Here is a 21,131-nt window from a genome sequence, read left to right on the forward strand (position 1 = left end):
TGGGTGAATTTATAGAACAATTGATTGATATATGATTTCAGCAGAAACATAAATAATGATAAATTATTGGTTATGGGATTTCCAACCAACATTTAACAGTCTTTATGTGTCATGTGTGTAATTGGTTATGGGATCTACAACCATGTTAACAATTCTCATTTTGTTTTTATCACTGGAAAAACTTTGATGGACAGCATAAGGCCTCATGATAGTTAAATACTGAAAAAACAAAAATAATAGAGGGTAAAAAGGAAAAATAAAATTAGGATTTTTTTACTAAACAATTATCGAAAAAGTATAGATAGGCCCAATGCAAATTTCTGAATTCGACTGCAGATCTATAAACATTTAAAATGTCAAAACCCCCCCACTCTATACACCAATGTCCACCTGTAAATTGGCATCAATTTTGAACTGGCACCTACCTCAATTGTACTTTAGGCCTAAAAATTCTGACATTGGGCTGAACCATCATTCTCCCAACAATTATTACCATCCTCATTTTTTAAATGGTACAGAATTGCCTGGAACATTGGCCGTTTGGGAAAAACAGCCCAGACTGTTTAACTAAGAGCTTCCCCGCATTACCCGTTACCTCATTCAGTCCTTTGTTTGTCTCTTTAACTAATAACATTGATTGATTATAAATATTTTTTTGCCCTATACACATGCAGACACTAATGTGCAGGATGCTACCAAACAGCAAAATTTTTTCCCTTTTCAATACTCTTAACACTTTGGACTTTGCCACCTTGGTGTTTGTACCCCTAAAAACATCTAAACGTATTTTGTCCTCTAAACTACAAAGCAATAAATCATTTAGTTCAACCATTTCAGCAATAATCCAATGACCCTTCAAACTTTTCATAAACATGAGAGCGGCCAAGTGAAAACCTGCTCTGTTTGGATTATGAAAGCTGGCCTCTTTCACGTTTCTGAAGTGCAACAAAACCTGGGATAAAAAACATCACTCCAGTATTTAGAGTCCACTTGGTTTACAGAAATAGGGGTCTGGAATCGAAATCAGAATGGTCCAATGGTTTGGTTCAGCTGTATTGAAATCCCATTCTCTTTTCTGGTGGGATGGTATTCTCCCATTTGAGAGAATAGCCATTCCTTCCCTCTCCCTTGGGAATGAAAAACCATTCGAACTGATTCTGATTCCGATTTCTGACTGAAAACCAAATAGGTGAGAGGAATCGACCATTCCAACTCCGATTCTCAAACAGAACCAAATGGACCCTTGGTCAAGTAAAACCAAGAATATTCGGATTTCAGGGAAAAAACAATCAAATTTCATTATGAACACTGTTATATATGGTCCAATACTGTAAACAATTAATAAAAACCACAACCGTTTCAGTAACATCAACTTCCGAGAAAGGATGATTTAAATTCAAATCAACCAAATAAATCAAGTTAATGTCAAGAAATAACTACAAATATAAAGCTATAAAGTACCAATAGAGATGATACAAATAGGGCTCGACATGGGTAGATTCAACCTTCACACCTCCTCCCCCCCCCCGGCAAAAGAAAAGAAAAGAAAACAGACCTCTAGTGAAGAAAACAATCAGCAATGTTTCTTCTCTTTCTCAGACACACCAATAAAATGAATTCTGTATTGATTAAACATAAAAGTAACTCGGTGATGGTGTTTGAAAAGAACTTGACCAAAGAAAGAAACAGAAAGATGAAGTCAAAGCAGTTACGCTAAGAAGAAAAATAGAGCCACAAGAAAGATACAAATGGAATAAAAAATTAATAAAAATATTTTGGGAAATAACGAGTAACAAAGCTACATGGACGGGACAGCAGAATGATGTCAGGTTATGGACAGTCTAGCATATGGGGTAGGGCAATTGGTAAGGTCAGCGGATGGATGCCAAATTCAAGTTAAAAGGTGGTGCTACTTTCGCTGGCAGAGATTGAAGGGCCTTCAGACTTCACGAGATGTGAGCCCCTACTATTTATGTCAAGCCCCTGTAATCTGCCAAGGGGATCCTGCTGCAACATCTCTGAGAAAGCATGAGATTGAGATGCAAGCAGTGGGTGGCTTCCCATGTTGGACTGAGAAGGTTGAAATTGCGGCATCTGAAAGCTCTGGTGGCCTCCAGAACCTGGTTGTTGTGGAAGACAGAAGAAAGGTGATGGAGAATATTGCACATGGTGCATCACCAAGTTAAGTGCATCTCCAGGGCTTGATACTTCCCCAGTAGCAATTCTGAGTCTCTCAACTTCCTGCTTCAGTGCCTCATTTAGGGCTGCATTAATTATCCAAAACACAAGCATTGCTTAATTCAATATTCACAGTGATGGGTTAGAATAAAACAAAACTAGGAAAAACACAGATAAGATAATTAGAAGATAAAAGAAAAACCACTTAGTTGGATATTTGGATGAGACTTGGCCCAAAATCAGAATTCCAGATGATTTTAGCACTCTGACAAAATCATGACTAGAAGGTACCAACTGGCTCAGTCAGTAAGGTCTCTAGCAGGTTGTACTGTTGTAATGGAGAATTGGGATGAATTCCCACCTTCACCAGGATTTGGAGGGGTTATGGGTATGGAAGGTGGGCTACCCCTGCTGGATTCTAACATTGTATGCAATTGGAAAAATGGTACACATATTCTACATTAGCTGTTCATTAATGTGGAATACGGAGAAGGCAATGGTCACATAGAAAAGTTCTTTAAGAATCTATGGAGTGTTTCATCAAAAAGGAATCTATATAGAGTGTTGCGATCTGATTATTCCTACATCGGCATCTTCAACCATTTAGAGGGGTCCATGCAACCAACACTGATCTGAATAAATGACTACAAGAATTATTCAACTCATATTTTCAGGCAAGATGCATGGCATGATAGGTTGTAGACTGAAGCAAAGAGAAAAACGTTATAACTGAAACCTTACCATCACGGAGCTGAGCTTGCTGCTCCATAGCTTGTAACCGAAGCTTAAGCTCTGTGTTCTCGGTAGTCAGACCTGTTGTATCTCTCTGAAAAGAAGGATGATAGGTTTAAAATTGTGTGTTTTAATGCAGCATTCTAAAAGATATGAAAACAATAGATGATAAAAGCAAAATTACAAAACAATAACCATCTCTTAAACTTGGAAGAAAAGGAAAAAGAAAAAAGAAAAAAAACTGGATAAGTTAGTTTTGGCACTTAGGTAATTGCTATTGCCTAGGGTAACCTGGGCATTTCAAAAATTGAAAATTTGTCATGTCACTGCTAATTTACGTTGAATATAGATAAGAATGCAAATTTCTACATGTTGAAGATCTGTAAACTGATATTGTGTATCTTTATTATATAAAAAAATGATAAATACAAGTAAATATGAATGACAATTAATATCATCCGCATATAATATATATATAGCATTTGACATCAAGTAACAAGGAGAGCAAAAAATCTGAAATAACCTGAAATAGCGTTAATTGTGCAGAAAGAGTTGTTGCTTCAGTTTGTAATGTCTGAACCTTTCGCTCAAGCTCTGATATATAGCGAGCCTTCCTCTCTTTTGATCTAGCAGCAGACTGCCGATTTGCAAGAATCCTGAAAATCACAATCCCAAAAGGCTTTGAAGTTTCAAAATTCTGGCTTCAAATCTATTTAACAGAATATATATCCACTACCACATGACCATTTTAATGACAGAAATCATAATCTAAGGAAGATCACACATGTGGTCAACAACATATTGTTGCAATTAGGCTTTCTTGAATAGGATTAACTTAAGACTAGTATTCAAACAAAACCATTAGTTCTGTAATCAAATTCCATTTCATTATATTGATGGAAGACAACCACTCAAGGAAAGGCTGGACAGAGCCTTCAAGGGGATGAGTAATAATGAGCTAGATTAATTAGGGAATAGAAGAAAATAATTATATAGATGTAGAAATAAGGTCTTAGATTAAGAGAAAATAGAACTGAGGTTAAAACTATCTTTGCTTGAGGAGAAAATGAAAGAAAGGAAAAGGAAATAAACAAGAAAGTGAGTTTTTTTGGATAGGCATAAAACAAAGTGATTTTTTCTTAGTATGGTTGGCAATGGAAACCAAAATATAAAAGAAAGCTCTGATAAATGGGAAAGTAAATTTTCTTTTTGACCTCCTCTATTTTATAAATCTAAAAGAAATGGGAGTGAGAGGAAGTGAAAATGGGCCCACTCTCTCTAAAAGAAATTTTTTTATTTTCTTGTTCTCTTCTTTTTAATTTCTACAATTTATACAGAGTGCAAGGGAATTAGCCAATTAGGGGAACATGGGATAAGCACCATATGAGATAGCTGTGAAATCATATCATGCAACAATTTTACATAAGAAATCACAATAGGAATCTTCTAAACAAGGACTAACAATGTTTTTTTCTTTTTTTTGGATCAGCAAAGGACTAACAAAGATATTCCTAAACATCCTTTAAATAAACCAATGTAAATCTAAGAACATTCTTCTAAAGTTCTTATTAGAGCCAATGATAACCATTGCAAGACTAGCTGGACATGGGCTTACAGTAACACAGACATTGGCCTATCAGGAGACCCAACTTCAGCACAACTTGAGGTCCACTTTTAGCTTATCTTAAGGCCAAAGTGTAGGTGCAAATTAAGGCTATTAAGAGCAATGTGAAACTATCTGATAGCCATATACATCTTTTATTCAAAACGGCACTAAATTAGATAACAGATTTTCAATGGTGGAACTAAATACTCTTTATTAGAAGAAAAGTAATATCTAGACTCTGCTGAACAAAGTCTCATCCAACTATTTGGGGTTGATACATATGCCAGTTCCACCATATTTTCTGTCAAACAGTAAAGTAATTTCACACTACTTCAAACCACATCTTTGTTAGCATTCTCCTTGCTTATTTAGAACCTTCTACTTGCACCCTGTCTGGTCAAGGCAGTGAGGCAGCAATTAGGTATTTTAGCTTGTCAATCAGTCAATGTGAGTCAACACTTAGGAGATAACAACTAAAATGAGGAGTCCAAAATAATTACAGCAATGCCTGATTAAAATAGCTGAGAGAGAAAAAGAAAAGATCATTCTGATAAACATCACTCTGTCCATTTGATCCTTTTTTCCCTCTCCTATTTTGTTCCCTCCTGACCCTGAATTTTGGACTTAAATGACCCTTAAAATTTGCCTAATCAATTCTCAGGTTGCAAAGATCAAATTACTTATTGAATCATCATCATCTAAGCCTTGTCCCAACTACATGGAGTCGGCTACATGAATCCTGTTTTGCCATTCTGTTCTGTTCAGTGTCATATCCATTGTTAAATTATAAGTGCACTGAATTACTTATTGAATCCCTCCTATGGTTATCCCACAGAACAAAGCAAGGACTAAGTGATTATGTAGGAACCTTCCTCTGCCAAATGCATCCCCTATATATAGGGACTTAAAACCCTTTAATAGTTGCCGAGGTGATACTTTGATGCAGTGCTTGCACCAAGCTACTCATTGTTCCCGTGACCATTGACTCATTGGTCATCTTTGCACATGCCCAAACCATCAATGTGAACTTTTTTAACCTTGTAATCTACTGGGGCTACTCATAAGTTCCCTGGATGTGCTTGTTTCTAATTGTTTCCGTCGTAATTCAGATATCGTTATCTTGAGCCATATTCAAATCACGGTTTAAGACCTTTTGTCTGTCATCAGTCTCTTTTTTTTTTTTTTTTTTTTTTTAAATCACAGTTGCAAGAAACTATTAATTTTGGAGTAAAATTGGAATCAACATGTCATAATTCTAAGGCTGGCCCATCTCTGCATCGTTCTATGTTCATGAGTGGGAGTGAACGAAAACTTAACACAGGAGATAACATATGGTATTCACAATTCCAAATAAAGCTCATGGCAATACTGTTCCGAGGATAATGACCTGATTTCTAGCATTACATTAGTCTTGTCATGTTTAATGAAAGACTACATGAATGAGACTCAGAAACAAAGAAATCAGATTTCAAACACAAAACCCGAGTCCAAAATTCAATCAAACCATCCAAGTCCCAGAAAGAGGTCCTTGTAAAACACCAAATAAGTTTACCTTTTAGCCCGCTTGGGATCAATGGCCCAGAGCTCAGCAAGCTTATCAGGAGCCATTGCCTTCTTGGCCTCAATTGTATCAGCAAACAAAGACTCACCGCCCCTCGAAATAAAAGACCCATCAACCGAATTGCTGTGCCGGTGCCGCGGCCTCACGTTCTTATCCCCACCACCGCATTCCACCGCAACCCCACCAACTCCGGTACCGCCATTCTGACCCACACAGGCGGCATTGTCGATCCGACAATCTCCGAGCTTCGTCGCTCCTCCAGTACTACAATCCTCAACCTTGGATCCGAGCTTCTCGATGTCCATGTAAGTAGAGAAGATATCGTCCTCTGATCCGATCTCTTCGTAGCTCCCAGTCGGCGCATCGAATGGATCTCCGGCGAGATCTAGGTCATCGGGCAGCCTGAAATTCATCTCCGAGTGTGCTCGCCGATGATGAGAACTTCTGAAGGTCCCGAGCATTGGCGTCGTCGCTTTTGCATTATGGGCACCCTGTGAATTATCCATGTCTCTTCGGCTCTGATCTGCTTTCTGTTCTTCCATTGCAAGGCCAGAGAGAGAGAGAGAGAGCAGCTAATACGAAAGTGTTAAGAGGGGAGAGAGAGAGAGAGAGAGAGATTGTTTAGAATTTAGAAGAAAAGGATTAAAATGAAAATGCTCACATGACCGCCACCGTAAAATTATGTTTTTCACTTTCCAATTTCTAAATGACACGTTACACCCCGAAACCTTATTACCAATTCTTTATTCTTCCTGCTTCCCGCTTAATAAATAAACCACCATCACAACTTCTCCCAGTTTTAGTTCTCTCCACGTCCTCCGCAGCTCCGCTCCGCGTGAAAAAGCATTACCGTTTTACCCTTCGGCGCGAACCAGATTCATTATTTTGGGCTGTGGCGTGTGAGTGTGGTTCATCCCAAAATTTTACCACTTCAATAGGCTCGTTGAACTTAATAATTCAGATAAGCCGTATCTTGGGCTTGCAATAATGTTTGGAAAGCCCATGAATTCAGCAGGTTTTTAATACATAATATTCAGAAAATAAAATGTTTATTACAATTGGGAATGCATCTATATTATAAAATATTTATTATTATAGATAAAAAAAAATCATGTTTCTTTTTTTTCCTCTATTCTCCTACAAGTCGTGATTTCAAATGGAATCCATCATCTATTTGACTGTCTTTGACTCCAAAGTGTGGCCTAAGCAAATCATAATTCTCTAGGCATTATTATGAATTACGTCTCTCTTTCCCAACAATCAGATATTGAGATTACGTCTCAACCCAAGCCCAATTAGCCCATCAATAAAAAATTAAAAAGTGAAAAAAAGTTAGCATCCTATAACGTTGATTGCTTGTTCAACGTGATAGGGTATGGAGGCGGTGGTGCATGGGTTCTCTATTTGTGGGCCTTTTCTTTTCGGCTTCTTTTTGTGGGCCAATTGCGTACTCATTGATTAATCTGGTCATTTCAAAAATCAAATACATCACAATTAGAATTTAGGCAATGTTTGATTTGAAAGAAAAAGTAGAGAAAGAAAGGGAAAAATAGAAAAACCAATAAAAGATTTATAAAACTTTTCCTAATTCCTATCTTTCCTTTCCTTTCTTTTTTTTACATTTTTCTTCAAACCAAAGTGCAATATTCTACATATTTCTTTCATAATTAAGACGTTGAAAACATTGTACAAGAATTTGATCGAAAATCTAATTTTGGGGTGAGAAGTAGAGGAAAAGCCCACGGCAAGGGCAAGGTTCACGCAAGGCTCCATGTGAGATTGTCGGGTCGTAGACCCAGCTTTTTTTAAAAAAAAAAATTAATTAACAATTTGAACATCCAATGTCCTGCATTACTTGTTAGATCCACCACCCACAACAACAGATCACTTCTTAATATCCGCACATGCATCTCTTTTTTACCTTTATAAAAACCATCCATCACCCCAACCCATAGTACAAGGTTTGGGTTTTTGAACCGCCGTTAATCCGGACGGTCAGACCGTTCAGCCCAAAAATCGTTTAAATAATTAGTTTCATTTTACCCCAAATTTGATTTTGAAAAAAAACCATTGGAAAAGTTAATAATCTATTGAACCATATAGTCAAACTGTCAATTCATCAATCTATTCAATCATTTTGACCGTTTTTAATTTTTAATTATTTTATTTAATTTATTTATCAGAATAAACTATACCTTCGAACCATCAACTCAAAAACAGGTCCAGAAGGGTTCCGTTTCCGGATTGTTTTTTCAAACGTTGCCATAGTGAATGTGACTCATTCTATCATTTTTATTTGCCCAATCTGGACCCTCCATCTCGCATCTTACATATGTAAATTCCTTGGCCGCGTTAAATGGCTGTCCAGTGTCCACAGTCCACACCACCCCCTCTTTCTCTTGTTCAAGTATTCCTTTTGTACTCTCTCTCTCTTCCCACTGGAAAATTGAAAATAGTATTAGGCTGGCCACGTGATGTATTAATTCCTTTCGACCTTTTTAGATGCCGCGTTAGTAGACATTACATTTTATTTATTTATTCTTTTTAGCTTTGGCGTGTTACGATTGCACAGCAAACAGATCCTTCAAGGGGAAACTTGTTGATGTTAACGGATCATCATCAGGCTGACGCCACCCATTCCCAATCTGCTGACTTCTTCTTCTCTTCTGATTCCCATAAATCAATTCTAGTTTTGGTTTTTATAGACTATATTGCAAGTTCCATATCTGGATCTTTCCCCTACAGGCAGGGCTGTCATTATATGGATATCCAATAACCCGGATACAAGACAATAAGCATATACAACTCCCATCATATGAATTAAATCCATTTTGTCTGCTTCAACGGTCTAGCCTTAGCCACACAGGCCAACCAAGATATGCCACATCATCTATCATACAGTCCACGTTACAAGAACCTGTGAACATGGGTGACAGTTAAATATATAGTCGATTCCGGTCTCAATTGGTTCAGAATAAAGAAATTGATCTGGACCAATTATAACTGCGATACGTGATGCAGAAGCAGACCTTATATAATTGGGTTGTTTCTATTTCGTTCTATCGGGTCTACTCAACCCATCGACAGCCTTAGGTGGGTTTAGACCACATATTACACAAATAGTGTGAGATTTATTTGATGCGATTGGGCTAAAGTTGGGCAAGGCTTAGATCGTATTAAGGTAACCTGAGGCCCAAATCCAAACTATGACAACCCCAATTTTCCATGCCCCCAAGTCCATCTCCAACCTCAAAAGTTAAAGATAAATATGCGCATAACTTGGATTGGGTAGAGTGTTAGGTCAGTTTGAGTCATTTTCTTTAATCAATCTGATTTGGTCGATTTACTTATTGACTAAATTGAAACTGATCAACCCTGAAGCAAAACCAACTCAAATATAAAGGGTTGGTTTATCGGTTTAGTCAGTTTTTATATATATTTTAAACTCAAATTTTTATTTCTAAAAATCTATTTATATATAAGTTTATTTCTTTTTAGTTTTTATGCAAAATCAAAATATATATTTAAATCGATTAATTTTTTATGCAAAACTGATTATTTTTGTCATTATATATTTAAAATTATATACAACTGAATTAAATATTGTGCCATTGTATTATATTTGTATTGGTTTTACTTTTTAGTTTTTATCATAAATAACCAATTTTTTCAAAGTTCAAACAAAACACAAATAAAATATATCAAAACTTAATATATAGGGTAGAGCAAGGTTCAAAATATCGATATGCTTGATACGCCGGTATGGGTGTATCGGGTAAATCACAGCTTTTGGTACCCTTTTTTTTATTTTTTTCGCAACTGGTTCATGGAAGCCGGTTTAGGCCTCCTCCACACCCTAAACCGGTCAGACTCCCGATACACCCATTGTAGGGGCGTATCGGAGAGGTTCCAAAATGATACGTATTAACCGATACATGCTGATACTTTGAACCTTGGGGTATAGACTATTTAATAATTACTTAAACATATAGAATCAGTTCAGTTCGATTTAATTTCGGTTTTCATGTATAAAAAACAAAACCGAACCGAATTTTCAATTTATTTTTTCATACAAATCGAAACCGACTGATGATTTTAAAAAACCAATCAACTCTGGTTGGATCGAACCAGTTTGGTCGGATTGACATTAAAGGTAAACACCTCAAAGATTGGGTAGAAACATACTGAAATGACTTGTTTCATTGTGAATGTTGCAATCAATATTGTGTCTTATCATAATGGAGTTTGAGTAATACCATTTAAAACTTAATTTTACAAGTTATAACACCAATAACGGAAGCTTTATATGATAAAAGTAAATAAGTTTTCATGGCTAACCAAATTATGTGACAGTACCTCTTGGACTTGGACTCAGTGCCCATTTGGGAGGACTTTCACGCAGCGGCTCGTGGCTTTGCGAGAGTAGGTCATACACAAAAGCTTAGAAGATATATTTAGTGTAAGCAACCAGAACAGCCCAAGTACACTATAATTGAGCTAAGAAATCCACTTTTTCGGTGAAACATTTTAATAGCTTCAAGTACTTGAGTCAATGCAACTTAATAAAAGCCGAATCTTTTCCAAACAGGCTTTTAGAAAACTTCCTTGGGCTTATTAAGCTTAGAGCATAGCTTTAATTAGAAGAAGTTTTGCAAGTTCTTTTCTTTTTATCTTTCTTAATGAATTGTCGGGTTGAACCACTTGATACTGCAAATTTAAGGGTACAAGCTAGAAAATAAAGACGCGTCTTCTGAGCTTGATTTTATTTTTTACAACCAAAAGTTCAAAAGTAAAAGCTTTTTTTATTGTATTTTGTACTTTATACTTTTAAGAATACCAAAGCATACATAAAATATGTTTTCTTTTTGTATTTTTAATCTGAAAACCATTTGGATAATTTTTTTTTTAAATATATTTTTCAAAGTAAAATTAATGCTAACTTTTGGATATAACAAAATGTGTCATACATATACATGCCATATGACATATAAATGTAAGTCAATAATATTGTATATTATACTGCATTCATATATGATGTCACATGGTATCTAAAGGCAAGTCAACAATATTGTATGCCATGCGGCATCCATATATGATGTCATGTGGCACACATGTTAATGAATACATTAATGTGACTATACTTTATAACATTCATATGTATTATTAGATAGTAGAAGGTATAAGTATCACACATACATTTGGTACACACATTTTAGAAAGTATAAAATATGTCAAAGAGCCAATAAACATGAAATATCAAAAAATAAAAAAAAGACATCATGACTTTTTTTTATACTTTTATTTTATTTTCTTTTTAAATATAAATCACGTGGAACAAACATGCTCATGTACTTCTCAACTTTTCCATATGACACTATAAACATACATTGAGAACATCTCCATACTTGTATATGTTTCAAAGGGGCAGCTATAATATATTGTGAGTAGATGCAGATATCGTCCTTGCGAGTGTAGATGTATATGAATTAGTTGAGAGTCTTGAGACTAGGCTCTATTTAGATTAGCTTTTGCTTTTTAACTTTAAAACTTTTGGATATAGAAAACAAAATTGAAGTAAAAAGTTATTTGAAATCTAAAACCAAAGCACTTTCAAGTCCCAAGAGCACAAAGCTTTCTGCTTTTGGGCTTTAAAAGCGCAAGCATTCCTAAAGTTTCTCCAAACACTATCTAAATCGAGCAAAACCGACCCTATGATTGCATGACCTTCATTTAGCCAAAGGAGATGAGGTTCAAGTTGACAGAATGGTAGTCCTCTGGTCATTTACAATTTACAAGCATAAATAAAACCAAACCACAAACCATGCACCGATGCACCATTCAGATGAACCGCTTCGGTCCTTGCTAATAATTTACAATTTACTGTAAATTATCTTTACTGCCTTTGGTGGTTGCCTCTAGAGATATTCCCTTATCCAATCACGGCATTGCATATTTGCACACTAGAGATGTACAAATCAGTCTCCGCTCAAGGCTCCAGCTTTTCAACAAATAGTGTTCTATAATTATTATCTACTGAAATGAAATTAGGATAAATTTTTAAAATCTTCATTAAATTTTGGTAATTGCAATCATCTTCTTTTAATTTTTTGCAACTAGACCTTATTAATATAATCATCTAATAAGGTTTACAAAATTGTCGAAATACTCATGAAGTTATTATTGAGACTGATTGATATGAAGGAAAAAAAAATAATATAAACTCTATGAACAACAACAACAAAAAAAAAAAAAAGAGAACTTAAAGGCTTAGTTTGGATGCGGTGTAAATGCAAAATTACACCGGTGCATTTGAAAAACATCCCACCAGATAAGTGTAAAAGATGAACCGATCATGTAAAAGTTTTACACTGATGTTTGTTTGGTAATGGTTAAAGTGTACGAGGACGACGACGGAGAAGAAGAAGGAAGGGGGAGAGAACAAAGAAGCCAACAAGCTACTGAATAGAGAGTGAGAGAGAAAAAGAAGAAGATAGAGAGGAGAAGAGAGAGAGAGGGAGTGGAAACAATGGCTGTGAACGAAACGACGATGAACACAAGGAAACCGAGGTAAAAGTCCACTGCAACTGAGAGATTGTAGTCCTTGCCAGTCGGACAAGAAACAGAGCACCGTGAGCGGCGTATTAGACCCATAAACTGGTGACCGGGTGTTGCAACAAGAGAGGCTCTCGTACGTGAGCCTCTCTGTTCTCGTTCTCATCGGGTGTTGCAGTCCTTGCCGGGTGTTGCAACCGGAGTATCAAACCGGGTTGCAGTGAGCCTCTCTATTCTCGTTCTCGTTTGGTGACTGGGTTGCAGTTCTTGTCGGGTGTTGCAACCAGCGTATCAGACCCAGAAACAGGCGATGGAAAAGCTGCCAGAGATCACCGCCTCTCTGTTGTCGTCAGAAGAAGAGAGAGAGAGCTGCCAAAGATCGTTGCCTCTCTGTTTTCGTCGGAGGAAGAGAGGAGAAGAGAGAGATGTAATAAATACATCTAAAATTTTGATGTATTTATTACATTGGTTTTCGGTATAATTCGGTGTAAAATTACATATTTACAAAATGTATGCAAAATCAAACCGGGGTGCAAAAATTTACCTTAGTTAGATTTTACACCTCTATCACACGCATCCTAAAGTTACAATTTCTAAAAAGTTACAATTTCTAAAAAGTTGCACCTCTTTGGAAAATAAATTTCTAAAAAAGAAAAAAAGATTTGAAATAGTGATTCATATGAAAAAAAAAATTGAAAAATAAATATTTTGTTAAAAATAACTACATAAATATTTTAAATATTTTCATGCCTTTTTAAGTTAAAAAGAGACGATTGCAATTACCAAACTTAGGAGAGGTTTAGCAACAACTCAGCGATGGTTGCAGCAATTTACCCATCAAATTATTAGTTCAACAAATTACCATTTCATTGTGCCCGAGTTCCCCTACCTAACAAATAACAACGCCAAAATATATGACTTTAGTAGGTGAGGTGATGGAACATGGACGGTACAGATTTTATCTTGACAGTGCATGGTCAGATTCAGTTCGATCAGAGGCTCCACTTGCCAGCAATGTAAAGTCTTGACAAAACTGAACCTATCACAGCCTCTTCCAAAAGGAATTTGTAAGGTCCCCACTTGGCAGGCCCAGGCCCAGGCCTGATGATCGCCATTCCACAAAATCAACCCCACGTCTACCTTACTGCACACGTCGTCGAATGAGTGGGGACATCGTAAACAAGTGGACACGATACAAAGAGATTTTGATGATGGGAATGATGGGATTGGATGGTCAAATCATCAACATCCCAATTACCAAACTAGCAAGAAATCAGGCAATGAATCTTAGTGTTATTTATAACAAAATAGGCTGCATTAAGGTAATTTCATCAAAGTATACTTGTCATCATCTACTTGGAACTGGAATGTTGCTTTGTATTCCCGTCTAGTCAAATTAACGGTGTTTTGGTTACATTAACAACCCCACTGTGATTAAAACTAGACCATTTGTATAATTATTCGATCAGAGGATCGAACTGTTCACACCATGATGCGTCCATGATTTTTTGTCCTTAGGGAATTAGGTATGTGAATAATCACTTTTCATAAGAAACCATAATCATGATTTGGTGGGATCAGGTAACATTATGGATGGGGCTTGTTTACGGGTCGGGTTGGGTCATTTTATTGATGTTTTCCAATCGATTCGATCTGGTTGATTTATCTAAAAATGAAGTTGAAATTGATCCAGTATTAAATAAAATTGAACTGGTCAGTTTGAATTAGTTTGGATCGATTTTGATGGTAAAAGATTCAAATTTAAAAAAGCAAAGGCTGAATGCCTAGAAATTAAAAAATGATTTGATAGATTAAAATTGATATTTTATATATTAAAAATTTTATATAATATGTATATTTCTGAAATATATATAATATCTGAAATATTATATATATAAATCGATTTGGATCGGTTCAATTTTGATTTTCTTGTGTGAACCAAAACTGAACCAAACCATCGATTTATGTTTTTTTTGTAACCCAAAACCAATCGGTGATGAAAAAACCGGCCAAATCGTATTGGATCGGACTGGATCGGACGGTTTGGGTCTTGTTCACAGAGCTATCCATCACACACAGTTATTTTACTTGTATCATCACCCACTGTTCCTTACCTGTTCGGCAGCACCAAAAAAAAAAAAAAAATTTGCGAATTCTAGAGAGGCTATCGATATCGAACTGTCTACCTCCCTATGCAGCTTGTACTACAAGAATTCGCTCTTCGTATAAAATGTCCAACATATCTCATCAGTGATCATCGCCGCCGGCAACATTGGAGTTTAGCGACGGAGAACCCCAGGTAATTAAAACATACTCTTGTTCCTTTCTCTGTTTTGCTCTCAATCAACATCATCACCATGCGCAGTTTTCTCCAGTTGCGTTTTCAGATAGGGGGAGAATTCAATTTGGGTGCACAGGACCATTTCCATTCAAGAAGCCGGAATCCAGTGTCGACGGTCCCAAATTTGGATAACCACCAGCTGCCTTCACCCAGAAGATGCCTCTTCTGTGTCGTTATCAGCTTGGAATCATGACAGCATTACTCTAACTCAAAAGATCCATCTTTCTCTCTCTCCACTTAGAAAGATCAACAAGAACAAGAAAAAATAAACAAAAGCCTTCCTTTCTTTTTTTTTCTGTTGCCTTCTCTGCTCCTCTTCTCCCTCCTTCAAGTTTCAACAGAGATGAATTAATTTGTAGCGGTTGAAAAATTCTCCTTCTACCTCAGAGAAGCATATGTGCAGTAGGAAAAGGTCTCCTCCCTCGGTGGTTCAGACATCAAATTCAAGAGAAATGTTTCCCCTTATGCTGATCTCTTTTGTGGTTCGATTTGCTCTGCTAACTTGGTGGTGTGACGAAGTTGCAAGTGATTCAGCCTAATTAAATTTGTCGCTTCGATTCTCAGTTCGGAGGGGGTTCAAAAAATTCGATTCTCTACGACGTTATAAAAGGTTCGCATAGGCAGTTATTATACATAAGAATTTGCAGCCTTTTTAACAGTAAACCCTCTGATCTTGTGCATATGGATCGGTCTGCAATCTAAGTTGGACGCAACATAGTTCAGGTTGAACACAGTAATAGTGTTCATCAGAAAAAGGAATTGAAAGAAGGGAGTAAGTAAGTTGAATTGAATTTCCCTGGTCTGGTTTTGGCTCTTGTACTCCACTGCTGAACCCAACCATCTGTACATCCACATGTCGAGGATGACACCTCGTCACAACCCTCATCGTCTCCTACTAGACATAGAACCCGGGGCGCCGCCGACCAACGGAAGCAGGCCATCGCGTGAACCTTACACCAGTGAAGCAAACTTCGACACCAACATGGTAATCATCCTCGCGGCCTTGTTATGTGCCCTAATCTGCGCTCTTGGACTGAACTCAATAGTACGTTGTGCACTAAGATGTGGCCGTCGATTTGCCTTTGAGACACCGGAAGGTACAGCTGCACGTCTATCTGCAACTGGACTTAAGAAGAAGGCATTGCGTCAGATTCCGGTAGCAGTGTATGGGTCGGGAGTGAGTATCCAGGCCACAGACTGCCCGATTTGTCTGGGAGAGTTCATGGATGGAGAGAAGGTACGCGTCTTACCCAAATGCAACCATGGATTCCATGTTAAGTGCATAGATACATGGCTACTTTCGCACTCGTCCTGTCCTACCTGCCGGCACTCACTGCTGGACCGGCCAACAACATCTGATCCAACCGACGCCAATGCCGGTGTTGGGCCTCTCGGAAGTGGCTCCGATCGACAGGGTGGTATTGTCGTAGTTGTTGAGGAGGCGGGTTGATGACGATGGCAGTTGGAAAATATCCAGTATTTGATAGATGTTAATTAGCTTCTTTTTTTTTTAATTGATTGTAGTTGTTAGTGTTTCTTTTATCAGTTTTAGGAGTTATTTTACTTATGTATAGAGTGTATAAAAGTAGAAAAACTTTGGTGGTATTTCGATGTAATATTTGCCACTTGTCCAAGCCACAAGGCTGGTGGAATAGTGAAAATGGAACAAGAAACATACAAAATGACCTTTACTGGAGTTATTCACGTAGGTGGTGTTTGGCATATATGGGTTTTGCATGAATGGACAAAATACGTATTCGTTGATTCAACTCGTCGGCAGCTGCAGTGAGGCAGGCCTCTACGACGTGGGGTCTTTTTTTTTTTTTTTTTCAGAGAAAATTACGGTGGCTCTTTTTCTTCTTCTTCTTTTTTTTTTTTTTTTAACTTTCGGTCGTATGGCTTGATAAATATATTTCGATCCATATTATTTTATATTAAATTTAAATTCATAATAAGGATTTTAAAATAATCACACGTACAAAAACCTTTGCATTAAGATTCGTTTTACAGATGATAGATATTCAAAATATAAAACTGGCAATCATACGGTTTTGGCCTAAGGGGGGCTGACAATGTTGTCCACGGGTTTCTCTGTTGGTAAAGTCTCTAGTCGGTGAACTCCTGCCTTCATCCCTAGGGCCTATTTAGCTCAAGCTAGGGGTGAGAAAAAAACCAAAAAATCGAATCGACTGAAATCAAACTAAAAAATTGATTAATCGAACTAGTTGGTTTGATTTTGATTCGGTGATTTTAAAAAATCAAAGATACTGGTTCGGTGTCAGTTAGCCAATTTAAAAAATTGGCAATTAATTGAATCGACCGGTATACATGTTTTTGTATATATTTTGTATATATTTATGTATATTATATTTATATTATATGTATTTTATATATTATAAATTAATAAATATGAATTATAAATATAAAAATAAATATTTATAATTATATTATATTATTTAAAATATAATATTATATATATTTTTATAATATTTTATTATATATATTTATAATAGATATTATAAAGTCAAAAAAACTGAAAAAATGATGAACCAAACTGATCAATCAATTAACCGACTGGTTTCAGTTCGATTCTAATTACCGGTTTTCAAAAAAACAATATTACCGATTCAGTTCAAAAAAAAAGAAGGCCCACAGTTCGGTTACCTGAACCATGAACACTCCTAGCTCGACCTAAGCTTCGCCCATGAAAAAAATCTTTGGGGTTTCCCTAAGGTGAAGCTACCGAGCTAAAATTTCTAGGGATGGAATCCTGTCATGTCCAATTTACAGGTAGTATGCGGTTTATAGGAGGGAAGCCGCTAGTAGGCTAGAAGGGGACTGCAAATTCAGAACTTTGAGGGGATTGCAGTCCACTTATCCCAAAATCTAATGGTAGGAAACGCTTGGGATCTGAGTCCTGCCTTCATCCGAGGTGTAGGGGTTTACGCTGTAGTACTGTGTAAACCATTGCAATAAAAAAAAATAATAATAAAGGCGGATAAGAGCACAATAGTTAAAAGAAAAAAAATTGAACTCGTATGGCGTTACACTGTTCCATTGCATATTGAGGCAAATCAGCAGCATCCTGATAGCTAGAATGATGATGGTAGATATAGAGTGTTATTTGGTGTTGTGTGTTCTCAGCTTTGAAAGACTACAAATACAAAATGTAGATAAATGGTTTAGAAATATAATATATAAGAATTCGTACTATATATATATATATAGATGAATGGTATTTGAATTTAAACATACATTCAATTCAAGGCATATATGATATATAAATATATAATAATTTATTATAAATTTAAACATAGAGAAACCACCGGGGCCAGGGTGACCCCAGCCCGGCCTAAGTTCCGCCTCAAACATAAGTCTGGGCCTGGGCCTATATGGCCTAGGTCAGGTTCTGGTTACTTGGTCCCTTGTTAGACTGATAATTTGAAAACATGGGGTTTCATTTGACAAATTCTTTTTTTGGGTCTATAAGGAAATTAAATAAATAAAAGAAACAAGTTTCCTAAGGTTGTGTTTGATTTGAAAGAAAAGGTAGAGAAAATAAGGCCTAAAGGCCTTTTCTTTCAAACCAAACACAGTCGAATCCCCATGTAACAGGATCAGAGCTCAAATTTCGATGATAATGTCAGTTGTTGGTAATTGTATAGATTGGCAATATGTTTACCTGCGATTGGGATGTATCCCCCTTGTTACATATCTTATTTGCAAGCAACAGATCTGGAGTCAAATGATACGATCCCTTCTTGATAATAGAAAGAATAAAGGTGGGAGGAAGAACTTTGGATCTATTACGAACAAGAACAAGATGTGCACAATGGGATACCAAAAGCCAATTAGAAGCTAATACATTGGTTTCTCAAACATTGAATAAAGGCCATGGACATGTTTATTTCTTATTGGGTTTTGTATCCTGCTTTACACAATTTCTTTGGAATGCCAAATTTGCTCCAATAATGAGTACAGATAAGGTTGGTAATGTGGATTTAATTGGTTAATCTCGAATAGTGGTGCAATCCTGGTTTGGATTTGCATTGCTACGTGGGTTTTCATTTTGTTGATGATAACCAAGTACAATTAATTGATCAAGTAGAGTCAGCATGACGTACATGAAGTTATGCTGTGTTTGGTTTAAAGGAAAAGATAGGGAAAGGAAGGGCTCTGGTCTGGTGGGTTTGCCTACCTTTCTCTACCTTTTTCTTTCAAACCAAACACAGTCAGGGTATTTTCAGTGGTTGTTTTTTGTTCAAATAATAAAGATGGGGACTGAAAATCGAAATACATATCTTGTTTAGTGGTTGGAAACTTAGGTTTACTCGCTTACTGTTTCAAGTGATTGAATTGGCATATTGAACATTAAAAATCATCGAATCTATGGAGGACATAGAATCGAATCGCAAACTCCCTTTTCTGATTGGAATGAAGTCTATGTTTCCTCGTCATCTTTTCCTTCCTCTATGCTTTGTTTCTTGACTTTTGCGGGGTATCGGTAGGTAGGGGTGTCAATTAAACCGGATCTGGTCCAATTCGGTCCAGTTCAATATTAGTCCATTACAAATGGACCAGACCCAATCTATATGAGTCCATTATAAATGGATCAGATCCAATCCAATCCAATCCAATAAAAATTTTGAATTGGTTCATTTGTAATGGACCATCCAATCTGTTCAAATTCGATCGGTTTCAATTTAAATCTGATTTATAAACACCTATATTCTTATCTTATATCAATGGATCAGATATTGACTTAATTTAATCAATCCAATATAAATTTATTATAGATGAACCATGCCCAATCTAATCTAATAAATATTTTGGATCGGATTGGTCTAATCCATATGTCCTGTTCGTCTGTCCAACCCGTCCAAATTGATTTTGGACTTGACGAGTCCAGTCCAAAACCGATCTACTGACATCCTTATCGGTAGGAGACTGATTCAGTAAGTACACCATTGTGATCTTCACATTCAGTAAGCGCTCCATGACATAGTCTTAGAATTTTTTAGGACAGGTGTGGTGCTTATTCAGTGCATTCACCTGGTGTGCCTACATAATCAGAACTCTATCCGTAGGCCCAAAAACGACACTAGGCCCACAGTTAGGAAATTCTTGCATCGCCTGCACGTTGTTTCTACTTTCTACTTTTTCACTTGAGAGGCAAGAGAGAGGAGAATCATTTTAACGTCAGAGGGGGGGGGGGACATAGACTAATAATTAAGAACCTAGGAAGCCTAAATTGGGACCACCCATGTTACCGGATAGCTTTGGGCGGATGGAGTCGGGGGGAAACATGTTGAGGAAGACACCAAGAGAAAGAGTCCAGTGGGACGAGCCTGTCGTCCACTCGTCCCCCATGTGGGTCCTATGTCTAATTAACTACTGACGTGTTCATTCATGATTGGTTATAATAGCCTGCTATGCACAGCTCACAGCTGTGTGAACAGCATATCCGGGTTCCACTAGTGCCATTAGCTCTGCTTTGATATTTAAAGAACATACAATGTACCCACTAGGACTAAATATCTCACAAGGAGTCCAAGGACATACGACTTAGAATGTACACGGTAATGCTTGACCCATTTAACGTGGGCTACTTCTAAGGGGGTGTTTGTCAACATGATTGTTTTTCAAAAATTTTATTGTTTTTGCTGATGTGTAGAAGTTGATTCTTGTTTTGAGAAAGCCAACCATGTACCGCCTCAATTGGCCGTATGTTAAAGTAGTTCCATTCCATCTGATCACTACCAGTGGATAAGTGGTGGGCTTCGATTCCCAACCAAAATTAAGCCCATTTTTTCAAGACAATTATGCGTACCCCATGATTCATAACAAGTGGGGAGTTCAGTCAGTGGTCTCATCTGTACTGCATCCAGACGAATAGAGAGTGAGGGAAGACAGAAGAAACAAAGGAGGTGTTAGAAAAGAAAAACAAAAACAAAGAAAAGGAGAGAATGGATTCCATTCAGGAGTTTCGCTTGGCCCATGCTATAGAGAATTGGGCCAGGACCCACTTGTTTCATTTTTCATGGGCTTCCCTTTGCCCTTAGTGGCTGTCAGCTTTAGCGTGGCTTGATTACGAGGCTATCTGGCTATGTACCTTCCATATATATATTTTTTGTTTAAATTATTTCTCATTAACAAAGCCT

The 21,131-nt window shown here is 36.9% G+C and overlaps 2 protein-coding genes across 2 annotated transcripts; one reads left to right on the top strand and one right to left on the bottom strand.

Annotated features, from left to right (window-relative positions):
- Positions 1-1,272: 1,272 nt before the first annotated feature.
- LOC148853164 (transcription factor RF2b-like) lies at positions 1,273-6,888 on the bottom strand. Its single transcript, XM_088945900.1, has 4 exons — positions 6,069-6,888; positions 3,434-3,566; positions 2,920-3,004; positions 1,273-2,264 (listed from the first exon to the last, which is right to left on the bottom strand). The coding sequence occupies exons 1-4, from the start codon at positions 6,617-6,619 to the stop codon at positions 1,897-1,899; spliced, it is 1,137 nt and encodes a 378-aa protein (XP_088802026.1). The 5' UTR covers positions 6,620-6,888; the 3' UTR covers positions 1,273-1,896.
- A 7,745-nt stretch (positions 6,889-14,633) lies between these two features.
- Positions 14,634-16,670, top strand: LOC148853165 (RING-H2 finger protein ATL74-like). Its single transcript, XM_088943108.1, has one exon. It carries the CDS (start codon positions 15,824-15,826, stop codon positions 16,418-16,420), a length of 597 nt encoding a protein of 198 aa, XP_088799234.1. The 5' UTR covers positions 14,634-15,823; the 3' UTR covers positions 16,421-16,670.
- Positions 16,671-21,131: the final 4,461 nt, after the last annotated feature.

This window comes from Nelumbo lutea, chromosome 5 (assembly GCF_056320005.1).
Source record: "Nelumbo lutea isolate HS-2025 chromosome 5, American lotus-T2T, whole genome shotgun sequence".
NCBI classification, from domain to species: Eukaryota; Viridiplantae; Streptophyta; class Magnoliopsida; order Proteales; family Nelumbonaceae; genus Nelumbo; species Nelumbo lutea.